Raw genomic sequence first — 13,167 nt, forward strand, 5'->3', positions numbered from 1 at the left:
ATGAAAGGGGTGAGGGTTTCTTTTTTGTTTTTAATCCCATATTTGTACTTTATTTTAAAATAATAATAATAAATTTTATTAATGACAATTAATAAATGTAATAAATGTGTGACGTTTAAAAACGGTCATGAATTATTAAAGTTTGGAAATTTGCGTTTTTTCTTGAGAAATTGTGAAAAATAGCACGTTTAGGTTTTCACCTTACAAAACTAGCACGCTTTTTGAAAATTTATAAAAATAGTATTTCTCGGTCCATCTCGGACGAGATCGACTACCGAGAATAAGTTAAAAATCAATTTTTTTCAACTTATCAATTATTTTGGGTCTTCTCGATACATCTCACCTAATTACACACCAAAATTTGCTATTTTTTAATCTTCCCAAATCTTACACATTTTCAATTTTTTTCAAATTCGGTTATGTTTACTAAATACTATATCAAATTATTACGTAATTTTTCAAATCTTTAGTATAATTTATGTTTTCACAATTTTGTAAATTTCCAAAATTCCAAATCAAATTAAATTTTCTGAATTGATTCAACATTTTAAAATTTTGGGAAAGATCAAAACTTTCGAAAAATTGGATAAGATTTCAGATATATATAGAATCTCAGTGTTAATCTTGCACGAGATTCCACCAAGAAAGCTTAAATATATGAATTTTGGTGTTAATTTATGCTAGAGATTTCACCAAGAAAGCTCAAATATATAGAATTTCGATGTTATTTTGCCTGAGATTAGCATCGAGATGCACATAATCTCAGTGTATAATCTGGCAAGATGTATCGAGAAAGCCTCAAACGATCGATAAGTTGAAAATTTTTAATTTTTTTAACTAAAATCTCGTGGTCAACCACGAAAAAACTATTTTTACGAGTTTTCAAATAAGATGCTAGTTTGTAAGGTAAAAACTTAAACGTGCTATTTCTGACAATTTCCCTTTTTTCCACAAAACACACATATTTTTCACGTTTATGACACTTTATTATTCCCCAACCTTAATATGGCTATACCATTATGTCATTGAATCTCATATTTGTTGTAGGGCACAACGAAATCTTGTACCCGGTACATGTGTACGGGTAGAAGATCATGTACCTGGAGCACGTTTTCCATTAAACAACATGGATAGGTCCATAATTTCGTGGTTCCAAAACTCAAGCCCCATCCATTTTCTCAAATCCACGCTCCTGTGCACTCATTTCTCTCACATCTCATTTCTCTCACATCTCTAACATCACTCGCCCCTTGTTGTCACCATCATCAAGGAGCACATCATTGTGCCTCTTGTCGTTATCGTTGCCCAGGATCATGCCGCCACCATCGGTGAATTTTTGTTAATTCTTTTTTTCTAACCTTTTCCATACAATATATGATATTTTAGGTTGGGTTGAAAATATATAGATTAGGGTTTCTGTTTGCACGAGGTTTCTGGAGAAACTTAATTCGTGAAATTTGAACTTTTGTATTTGTATTAATTTTGCAAAAAGTGAAAGAAATCTCTAATACATAATATTTTAATGCTTTCAAAATAAACTATAATCTTTAAGCTGGTTGATCTTCTTGAATGATCAGCCTTTGGGCTTGTTGATCTTCTTGGATGATCGGCCTTTGGACTTGTTGATCTTCTTGGATGATCGACCTTTGGGCTTGATGATCTTCTCAGATGATCAGCCTTTAGGCTTATTGGTCTTCTTGGACGATCGGTCTTTGGACTTGTTGATTTTGTTGGGTGATCGGCCTTTGGGCTTGTTGATCTTTTTGGATGATTAGTACACGCACGAGGCTTTCGGAGAAACTTGTTTTGTGGAGTTGAACTTGAGTTGTGTTGATGTAGATGTTGATTTGATGCGATGTGGTTCGATCTCTAGTACTTGATCCTCTGATTCTCTCTGAGTCGAATGCGTACGCTTGATTTGAGGAAGCAAAACACGTGATGTTCTTGGAGTTGAAATCTTTGAAGAATACTTGTATCTTCAAAAGACTTCAGTCTTCAAGCGTGGTCATAATGCTTGTATCTTTAAAGAACCTCAGTTTTTTTTATCCTTTCTTTCTTTCTTTTTTCTCTTTTTTTTCACCTTTTTTTCCTGTTTTTTTTTTCTTTCAATTTTCCTTCTTTTTTTTTTTCTTCTTTTTCTTTCTTTCTTTTTTTCCTTTTTTTTTCTTTTTTTCCTTTTTCTTTTCTTTTTCTTTTTCTTTTTTTCTTCTTTCTTTTGATCTTTTCTGTTTCATTTTCTTTTTTTTTTTTTTTTGCAGCAATGTCCCTCTGCATGATCATCTCCTTGACACACACAGGGATGACCTCGAAAAGGTCTACTTATTGTATCACCACTAATGCTCGTGCTTCTTGATCCTCATGGGAGGGGTCTAGAAAAGCTAACAACTCTCTCATTCGATCATCTAGGGACGACCTTGAAAGGTCTACCTATTGTCTTGTCGCCCGTGCTCGTGCTTCCTATCGTCATGGGAGGGGTCCTGGAAAGGCTTACAACTTTCCCATTCGATCTCCTAGGAACAACCCCGAAAAGGTCTACCCATTGTATCATCGCTCGTGCTCGTGCTTCCTGATCGTCATGGGAGGGCCCCGGAAAGGCTTACAACTCTCCCATTCGATCTATTAAGGACGATCCTGAAAAGGTCTACCTATGTACCCTTTTGATCATCATGGGACCCCGGAAATGCTTACAACTCCTCCATTCGATCAGCTAGGGATGACGCCAGAAAGGTCTACCCTTACACATTTTGATCGTCATAAGGGATCCGGAAAGACTTACAACTCCTCCATTCGATCAGCTAGGGATGACTCCGAAAAGGTCTATCCTTGCACATTTTGATCGTCATGGAAGCCAGAAAGACTTACAACTTCCCATTGGACGTGACAATTTGTGATTGGTTCAAAATTTCTCTTTCAACTATTTCTTTTTAGGTGATTTTATAGTTTTCATTAAGTTTTGGATAGATTTCTTTTTTTTAATTTTGATCTATATGTTTCTATGTGATACTTTTGGATTATTTTGTAAGTTTGGATTGTCTTGGTCTTTTTATAGCATTTTTTATGAATTTGGACTGACGTTGAATTAATTTTTGGATTATTATTTGGATTCTTTTTTTAATAATTTTGAACCGATGTTGGATTGATTTTTGGGTTGTTATTTGGACTATTTAGTATATTTTTCTTCTTTTATTTAAGTGTGGACTTATTTGTATTCTAGTTCATATTTTGGACAAAATATTGAATTGATTTTTGGACGGTACTTAAAACATAGAATTGTGTAAACTAAACATATTTAAATAAATAAAAGAATATGGATAAAAATTAGTAATTGATTTTATATTTTCTTAATATGGGATGATGTTGTTTTACAAGTTGATTTAATATGTCATTGCATCCCAAAGATTTAATAATACTTAAACTTGGAAATTATGACGACAAGTGATATTGAGCAAAAAAATTGATGAATTATTTCGAGATAAGCCAAATATGCAAAATAAAAATGAGTTAGTACCTTCAAAGATGCACACAAATAGATTGAGAGATTACTAATTCAATTTGTAAAGAATGATCAACATTCGAAGAAGGGGTAAAATGTGTAGAAGACTCAAGTCTAATAAAGGAATGTTATTTGATACAAAACAAGATCTACAATTGATGTTAACAAAGTATTGTGTAAGACAACACTATCACATTTTTATGGTGGAATTGAACCAAGATTTTTGGTATATGAAAATGCAAATAGAGGAACAATGATTGCAATTGGAGGCTCCGTGCTTGTCGGTGTAAAATGAGCAAATTAAGAAGTGATTTTAGATCAATAAATAATCAAATTTACCAAACGGCTTAAACAATTAAGATTCTCACACAATCATTTTTTTTTACTCGTACAAAAATAATTCCAAACAAGACCTTAATCTATTAATTTTTTTTTTTAATTCAACAATATGTGAGTATGAAAATTATGAACTTTTTGACCTAAGAGGTTAGGTTGGTCTTTTGGCTCATCAAATTCTTTTAATTCCCAAAGTTCAATTACAAAAATAATCTCTCTAATGCCCTCAAGAGGCTTGCAATTATCACAACTTTGCAAGCCTTTGGTGGGTGTTAGGGGCATTTTGGGGATTTGGGTCTTTTGGGACATAAGAATTGCATAGAAGAGTCACCCTTGCAGTGGACACAACTACTTTCCTCTCTTTCAAATCCTTCCACAATTGCACATCCCATACCTACATCATAACAACCATTTTCTCAAAATCTAATTAAAACAAATCAAACATCTTATTAATTTATACTTGGATCCATTTGGGTATGTTAAAGCTGATTAAGATATATATATATATCTTTAAACGACTCGACGATCTGAACAATCTGAATTACCTAATTCAAATTGTAAAAGTTAGATTGGTTTTAATTTTGGGTTAGGTTGGGTTAAATATTTTATATTTTTCTCAAGTTAGGTTAGGTTAGTGTTACACTTTTAAAGTTTGAGTTAACCCAATCCAACTCGAATTTCTAATATTATTAATATAGAGAGAGAGAGTTCATATATATTTTTATGATGTTTGTATAAAGTTTGTAATAGATATCTTGGTATTGCTGTGAATGAAGAAGTAAGGATCAGATGTCACATAAAAAATTTTAGATAGTAAATTAAATGGTAGAGTTGCCTTGTGTTGTAAAAAGCATCATCGATAATTTTATAATCACACCCGGCAAAATATTTGAGTTTTATGAATTTTTAATAATTAATATGTGTTGTATACAAATTTAAGTATTTTAAGTTAATAAAAAAAGAAAAGAGAAAAAATAACCCAACAACCCAACCCAATTTTAAGGGTTGGAAATCTTATTCGAGTCATTTAGGTAGCCAACCCGACCAGAAAATCTCTCAACACAACCCAACCCAAACCAATCCAACCCAACCCAACCCAACCCAATCCAACCCAACTTATATATACCTTTGATCAGAAGTTCAAATCTTCATGTTCTAAAAAAAAATGAATATTATTAAACTTCATAAACTATTGTTGTTTATGGATAGGGACTAATTTCATTTTTAATAACAAGTATAGATAAAATTTAAGACACTCTACTTTCTAGTCTATCAAGTTTGGAGTTTGTAGCAATCTAGTCCTTAGATTTTAATATCGACTAATCAAGTTGCTAACATTTAGAATATGCTTAGTTTGATTCCTCATCTCTTGGGATTATCCATCGATCCACACCTTCAACCCTCTTCTTCAACCCACCTCCTCCTTCGACAAAGCCGCCACCAGACTCTTCCATCATCGACACCTATAGCCACTGCAACTACCACCCTAATTTTAACTATTTTTATTATTTAGGCCTCGTTTGATAACCATTTTTTTTTTAAATTAAGTTTATATCATCCACATTTCTTACCATGATTTACATCTTTCTTAAGTACAATGGTTGAATTCTAAGCCAAATTCAAAAAACAAAAAAAAAAAAACTTTTTGAAAACTATTTTTTTTACTTCTCAAAATTTGGCTTCGTTATTTAAACCATTGGTGGAAAATAGATAACTAAGGAAGAAATTTAGAAGTAGAAGTCGTGTCCATAGACTTAATTTCAAAAAACAAAAACAAAAAACAAAATGATTATCAAACGGGACCTTAGTTATTGGTTTTTTATTCTAAAAATTGTTGAAGTAATATTGTCATTAATAGGGAGTTCAAGTTGAGTATTTTCAAAATGTTAGGGACTTGACGGTCCAAATTTTAAGCTGATAGACCAAATTGACACAAACTCTAATCCTCAAAATAAACAAAAATGCAATTTACCTTGAAATTTAAGTTAAATTACAAATTTAATTTCTAAATTTTCAAGACTATATTTGATTGGTTGTTCATCAACTTTAAAAAATATCTAAAAAATTTCAACTCTCAATAACTATCTAATAAATTCTTGAAATTAAAAATGTCTAATTGATACTTCTTTTGAAGCTTAAACTTTCTACTTTTTATTTTATTTTATTTTATTTTTATTTCTTTGCGCAAACATACAAAATTTGTATTTAAAGAGCCATTAACTTTTGTACCGAATATGTCCATGTTTTAAAGAAAAATTGGTAGGCTACCGATCTATGAAATCTAAATTATAATTTTCAAGCATTTGAAAGTTAATGAATTAAACTTGTAAATTAAGCGAGACAAAATGGATATATGTTATGTTGTGAAAAATAATTAATATTAAAAATAAAATAAAATTACCGTCTTGCTCTCGAATGTGAATACTTACAAATTTGGTATTCATTTAATTTTAAATTTTAAATTTTTAAAAATTAAGAAATATTATTTTCACTTGCTATCTATTTTTTAAGTTTTTATCAATATTTTTAAAAATCAAGCTAAATTTTAAAAACTATAAAATTTGCCTAATAATTATTTCTGTTCTTTTATTTAAGAAATATCTAAAATATTATAAGAAATTAAAAGAAAATAGACTCAATTTGAAAAAGAAAAATAAATAGAATGTATTAATTTAACAATCAAGAGATCAAATTGGAATGAAATTCAAATCTCGTAAAATTATAACCTTCTAAATTGAAATCAAACTCAAAACTTATACATTAAGTGTTTGGGCTCCAAAACTAGAAAATACTTCAAATATAGTCTGAAATCTAAATGGATTGAATAGGCTATTATACCTCGTTTAGGTTTGGAGCTCCAATTATAATACTATTGTAAATTACAATTAAGTATTTTCTAAAATAGTCTCACCCAAACAAAGATTATCACAACTCAGTTGCTATAGTACCACTAACAATAATAACAGCTCAATCCCACAAGTCCCCTTAAATAAGGTTTTGAAATTTGTGAAATAGATCAAAACTAAACTCAAAATTTATGGAAAAAAGGTAATTTTTCGTTAATTGATTTAGGTTGTGTTTGATATTAATTTTGGGATAAATAGAAGTGATTATAAAAGAATTTTAATTTTTTTTTTTTTTCTTTTGTGTTTGGTAAAATATTGATTAAACCCACTAAAATCACTTCTAAATCACACATTTCACACCATTTTCAAAACGAGTTAGACTACCTTGGAGATTTATTTACTAGCTTTTAGATTCTCTTAAGACAAAGAGCCGATGCAATTTTTAATTTTATCATTTAAAATTAAAATTTATTTTATATATCTATTTTAAATAATTATTTAATAATTATAAATTACAAAAAAAAAAAATAAGAGTAATTATTTTAAATAGTAAAATTTTAAGGTATAGCAAAATGTCATTATCTACAGGTGTCTTTCACCGATAAATAGTGACATTTTGCTAAATTTATAAATAATTTGGTTCATTTTTCTTTATTTGAAATTAATCCAATAATTAATATTAAATCCATTTTAATTATATAATTTTATATTTATTTACCAAATACTACTAACCTATGAAGCAGAGATACTTTATGTGAGGCAAAGAATCAGTATCAGACAAATAATCAGTATCAGACATTCATATACTTCTCAGATACGTATCTGACACGCGATTTGACGTATCTATTTCTAAACGTACTTTTTCTTAAAAGAAAAAATACAAGCAACTTATCATCTTTTCCAATTTAAAACTAGGCAACCTATTTAAAAAGCTCATTACTCGATTCTAAAACTAAAAAGAAAAAATAAATAAATAACGGACTAAACCTAGACTAGAATCATCTAATCTCGATCTTCACATTTGAGTTCCCACAAAGTCCATCAAAATATAAACCATTTGGATACCTTCAATAATTCAGTGAAGAAATTATTTATTTATCTTCATACTTCTCATTCTATTCTTCTTCTTCTTGCAATATGAGTCACTTTTCTATTGCATTTTATTAACTATTGTACTTCAACATTTTAGATATTACTTTTTTTTTATCGTATTTCAGTATTTGTATTCTATTTTGTGTTATTGTTATTAACTTGTATGCTAAATTTATTTATATATTTGATTTTTTTAAAGAAAAAGAAAATGTAACTTAAGGTATCAATATCCTCGTTTTTTAGAAATATACATATTAAAAAATGATGCATCCTTAGACGTATCCTATCTTTGTTTGTTAGAAATTGACGCATATTTGTATTGTATAGCCATATCTGTATCTATACTTCATAACTACTAACCAGCTTGTTCTAAGTATAACCTGAAATTTACCAAATACTTCTAACAACCTTCATATTACAGCAAATTTTCCAGAAAACTACAGTTATTAGCCATTATTTTAAAACTACACCAATCCTAATATCCATTCTGAAAATCTTAAGAAATAAGACGAAAGGAAGAAAGAGAAAGAGGGATACCTGAATGGTTCTGCCGACGGTGACCGGAGTAGCTTCGGCAAGCACGACGGCGCCCATCTCGGCGCTCTTTAAATGATTAATACTGAGTTGTATTCCGACCACTTTCCGGTAACCCGACGCCACATGAGCCCCCTTGCTCGCCAAAGCCTCCGCAATCAATGCCGATACTCCTCCGTGCAACATATTATACGGCTTCAGTTTTCCTAATTTATCCACAAATCAACTCAGATTCAACCAAAAAATCAATACAAATCCACGAACAATGTGAAATTAGGACAATCAGATTGTAATTGAACGAACCTGGCAGCAGATTGGGGAAACGAGGATGCGGCCGCTCACTCTCTGAGCAGATTCGTGTTCCAGCTCGAATCCGACTGCCTTAAGCGCAGCGTCCTGATCCACCGGCTGAGACGGCGGCGGCGATGGCGGAGGATTCTTTGTACACATTTTGGCCGCGAATCGGTTTTGGATGGCCGGAGTGGAGAACGAGAGGTTCGGATAGAGTGAGAGAAACCATGGGGATGATTAATATATTAATTTATTGGCAAAATATTTTTAAAAATGCCACTGTAATTTAGGTAAAACATACTCTTCAATTTTATAAAGTTTCAAAAATTCCCTAAATTTTCTATGAAGAGTTCATAAATTCCTTTCCGTTGGTTTTTCATGGAAATCATTGAAGCTTTATTTCAAAAACATGATTGAACTTTCAACAGTTTTAAAAATACCCTTAATTTTTTTAAAAAATGGTTTTAAAAAAATACCTTTACAATTAATATATGAACAAAAAAATCGCTAATATCTCGTTGCAAAAATAACTTTAAATTAGACAAAAAAAATTAAAATGCTCCTATTAATATGATGACCAATTTGTTTGAACTTTTCGCAAATTTGAAAAGAACCAATTTTAAAAATAAATAATACAGATATTCACATTTTCTTCATATAGATATTTTCAATTCTCTCTTAATTTTCCAATTCTTACCTTACACCAATTTTCCTAGTCGCATAAACTTTAAGTTAAAACATTAAATCTCACAAAATTTCCCCTTAGCATAAGACAATTGGGGAAAATGGCCTATTGGTAGTTTTATTTTGAAAATAAAAAATAAAAAAAATAACTCCTTTTAAAAAGAATATATTTTTGACCCCTTATAGGTAGAAAAAGACCATTATAGCCTTTTTTTTTTTTTTTAAGGAAAAAGATTCAAAACTCCAATCCCTCCCTCAATGACCGTTTTCTTGCAACCCTTGAAATTCCTTTCAAAACTCCTCACAACTCCTCACTTTTTCTTCAATATTTCGGTCCATCATCTTCAAGTTCATCTAATCATCTCCATCAAGTAAGTATTTATGCACATTTTAAAAGGGTTTTGATTTTAGATTTTTTGACATCTTGATTTTATGGTTTTTCATGGGGTTTAATAATTTTTTTGATTTATTTGTTAAAAAAACGTTGCATTTTAGAATGATTTTGAGGTCTATAGATAGTATATGAATGATTTGTACATTAGAATTCATATTTTTGCTTTAAACTCCGATTTTTGAACTTTGGGTATCTCTAATTCGATGAAGCCCGATCGGGCTTCTTTAGATATTCGAGAAGGATCGGGAAGGCTTGACCGAGAAGGGGGATGGGATGGCCGAGATAGGATAGGAAGGGGCTTGACCGGGAAGAGGGGCGGGACCAGGAAGGAAAGGTCGGGTATGGCTGTGGCCCCATCCCAGGATCGACCGGGTATGAGGCTAGGGGCTTGGGAAACGGAGCAGGACTGGGAAAGAAGGGGGAGGGACGGGCGGGTATGAGTGTGGCCCGGTCCCGGGACCAATCGAGTATGGGGTCGGGTGACTTAGGAAACGGGGCAGAACCGGGTGAGAAGGGGTGAAGAGGCAAGCAGTCCAGAAAATAAACTACTGGATTTTGGCCCGGCCTCGGGCCCAACTGGGCCCAGGACTGCTTGCTTTATTAGTCAATTGGCCTAACTTCATGTCTGCTTACTTTGTCTGCCGCGTCACAAATTATTGCCATTGCATAGTCCGACAATTTTGACGTACTGTTTGATGCATCTGTTCGACGTCTGTAATACAAGTCCTGTAACGAACGTCTAAAATGGTCTAAAAATGACGTGATTGGTAATTGTCATGCATCTTTTAACAGTCCGTTTATACACTTTGCGAGGTTTGTCGTCATTTGATTGTACCTTCTGTTACATTGGTACACCCTAGCCCACCACTCAAGACCAATATCTTTTAGGTATTTTACGTGGACCTGGATACCCTACAAATTGGCTCCAATGGTAGTTGAATACAGACTCACGACTTTCCTTGGCTGTTTTGTCGAAAATATCCAAAATATCTTTATTCTTAAAATTAGTTAATAAATTTGCTTTCAAGTGATGGATGTAGATACCATGAAATGCTTCTGGGAAGACCATGATAATTCCCTTTTTTATGCTTGGGTGTCTATCTAATATGATAACCAAATCACGAACTTGCCCAATTGCACATCTTAGTTGCTGAAAAAACCACACCCAAGATTCATCAATATCTCCACCAGACATACCAAATGCGACAGGGTATATTTAGTTATTTCCATCGACCCCAGTCACAATCATGAGTTTACCACTATACTTACCCCTTAAATGTGTTCCATCTACAATTAAAACAGGGCGAATGCAATTCACAAACCCCCTAATGGAAGCACCAAGATCCATGAAGATGTGCTTGAAATATTTATCTTCCTGCAGATCATATTTAAATGTTGAACCAGGATTTTCAATTTATAAGGCTTCACCAAATTTAGATAACTTCTTGTAGGATTCTTCTGGTGACCCCCAAAAAAGCATTAACGCTTCTTCCCTTGCCCTCTATGCCTTGTCATAACTTAAACTCACACCATACTCTTGTTTTATATCCTTCCAATGTCCTTCAGTCTATATGAACGACTAACGTCTTCAAACTTCGACGAAATTAAATGTCTAAGAACCCAACTAGAAGTTTGTCTATTATTGTTAGTCAATATTTCATTTCTACATGTCTGGACATTGTCATACTTAGAGATCTTAAATATTTTACAATTTTTCAATTTAACGACTTGAAGTCTCCATTTGCATTCTTCAACTAAGCATATAACTTTGTATAATGTTGTGTTTGACTTTTTCACCCTATACTGAAAGTTACCTCTAATTGCTAACATAGATAACCACATCTTTAAATCCTTCTTAGATATAAATATGTCACCAATTTGTACATCTTCAGAAGAATAAGACTGGCCTGGCATGATGATTGTGCTACTAGATGGATGTAACAAGTCACGACCCATTGCGTGTGACGAGCCTCCATAGTCTTGGATTGTTTGTTCTTCTCTATGTAGTATATGGTGGGTATTAATCTTAGGTTCCTCTCCATCATCTTTCTCCCTCCAAGACCAATCATTAAAATATTGACCTTGTTCTATATCATCCCCTCTTTAGCATAGTTACTAACATCTAGGTTAGTACGAAATAATTGAATACATACAAAATGAAATACATACCTAATTACGGAGTGTACAAAATTACAACTTCATGAAAAACATGTTGGATCGTATCATCACGCAGCGGAAGGGATGAGAATCCATAAGCACTCTAATTCATTAATTTTGGCAGAAATGAAAGCATGCTTTAGTAGAAATAAATGGGTTTCAAGTCATACCTTTGTAGAACTACTTCAAAGCTTGAATCTAGTTGCAAATCTCTCTGAATCTTGTTGTAGACCACCTCAAGATCTTCCCTACTATCCTCTTGGTACTCTAGATTGAGTTGTGAGCGGAATTGAGTTTCTCGTCCGGTGGATCTGATCTATAGTTAGGTAGCGCACTAATTCGATTCTCCTTTCCTGCTACTAGGGAAACAAGGAATCCCCAGATCTTTGGAAAGCTGTTTTTCACTCCGAACCTAACCTAACTACGGCAAAATAAGCTGGAATCAAGGGAACGTGGAGAGGTACTTACAGCAGCAACCCATTTGAAGAACTTCTTCAATCCGAATTTTCAGCAAAATTCTATCGGTTGCCTTGCCTCAAATTCACTCCAATCTCTTCAATATATTGCATACTATCATGCAATGAGAATGGTTGCATGAGATGCAGCTCATGCTTGGAGTAATTGAAGACTAAGAGGGTGGGTTATGGGTGAGCTACTTGAAGATGATGATGGAAAATGCCAATTTTCCATTTTGTGTTTTTTGTTCTTTTCAACTTTTCATAATTGATTTAAAAAATCAATTTGTTTTATAAAATTGAAAAATATTATTAATTTTACAAAATTAATTTCATAAAAAAAAATTCATAATAAAATTAATAAATAATTCTAATTAATTTAATAATTTTAATTAATTTAATATCAAATATTAAATTAATTTTACACAATTCCATCTTCATATATTTAAATCATATTTAAATATTGATTCTCTAATTTCGTTTAATTCTAATTTGAACATTTCAAATTAACTTATTACGCTACTCTAAAGCTAATCCATTTATGAGCTAGTAGGGGGACCTCGCGACCTACCGATCATGGACTTCAATGATCCAAGATTAATTGGCTAAACTCATTAGACTGAGTTAACCCCGTTCGTTAACTAATGGGTCACTCCACTAAAGCCCATAGTTGAACTCCCCTCACTGTAGATATATTATGTCCACTCGATATAACCATGATTCGTAAGTTAACCCTTCACAGGTTGTTCATAATAACGGCTGGGTCGAATCTCTGTTTTACCCCCGAAATTACATCTTGTTTCTTAAGTCTCACTGATCCTCTAATGAACAATTGATTTGTGATCCAATCAACAAACTAAATCCCTCTCGGGCCAATGAGAGGGT

General features: G+C 32.3%; 1 protein-coding gene across 1 annotated transcript; it reads right to left on the reverse strand.

Moving 5' to 3' along the window:
• Nucleotides 1–3,980: 3,980 nt before the first annotated feature.
• On the reverse strand, nt 3,981–8,859 carry LOC120090891 (1,4-dihydroxy-2-naphthoyl-CoA thioesterase 1-like). Its single transcript, XM_090306519.1, has 3 exons — nt 8,605–8,859; nt 8,305–8,496; nt 3,981–4,223 (listed from the first exon to the last, which is right to left on the reverse strand). Exons 1-3 carry the CDS (start codon nt 8,749–8,751, stop codon nt 4,074–4,076), a joined length of 489 nt encoding a protein of 162 aa, XP_090162645.1. The 5' UTR covers nt 8,752–8,859; the 3' UTR covers nt 3,981–4,073.
• Between the last annotated feature and the right edge of the window lie 4,308 nt (nt 8,860–13,167).

This window comes from Benincasa hispida, chromosome 1 (assembly GCF_027475165.1).
Source record: "Benincasa hispida cultivar pf3 chromosome 1, pf3_genome.v1.1, whole genome shotgun sequence".
In the NCBI taxonomy this organism is placed as follows: domain Eukaryota; kingdom Viridiplantae; phylum Streptophyta; class Magnoliopsida; order Cucurbitales; family Cucurbitaceae; genus Benincasa; species Benincasa hispida.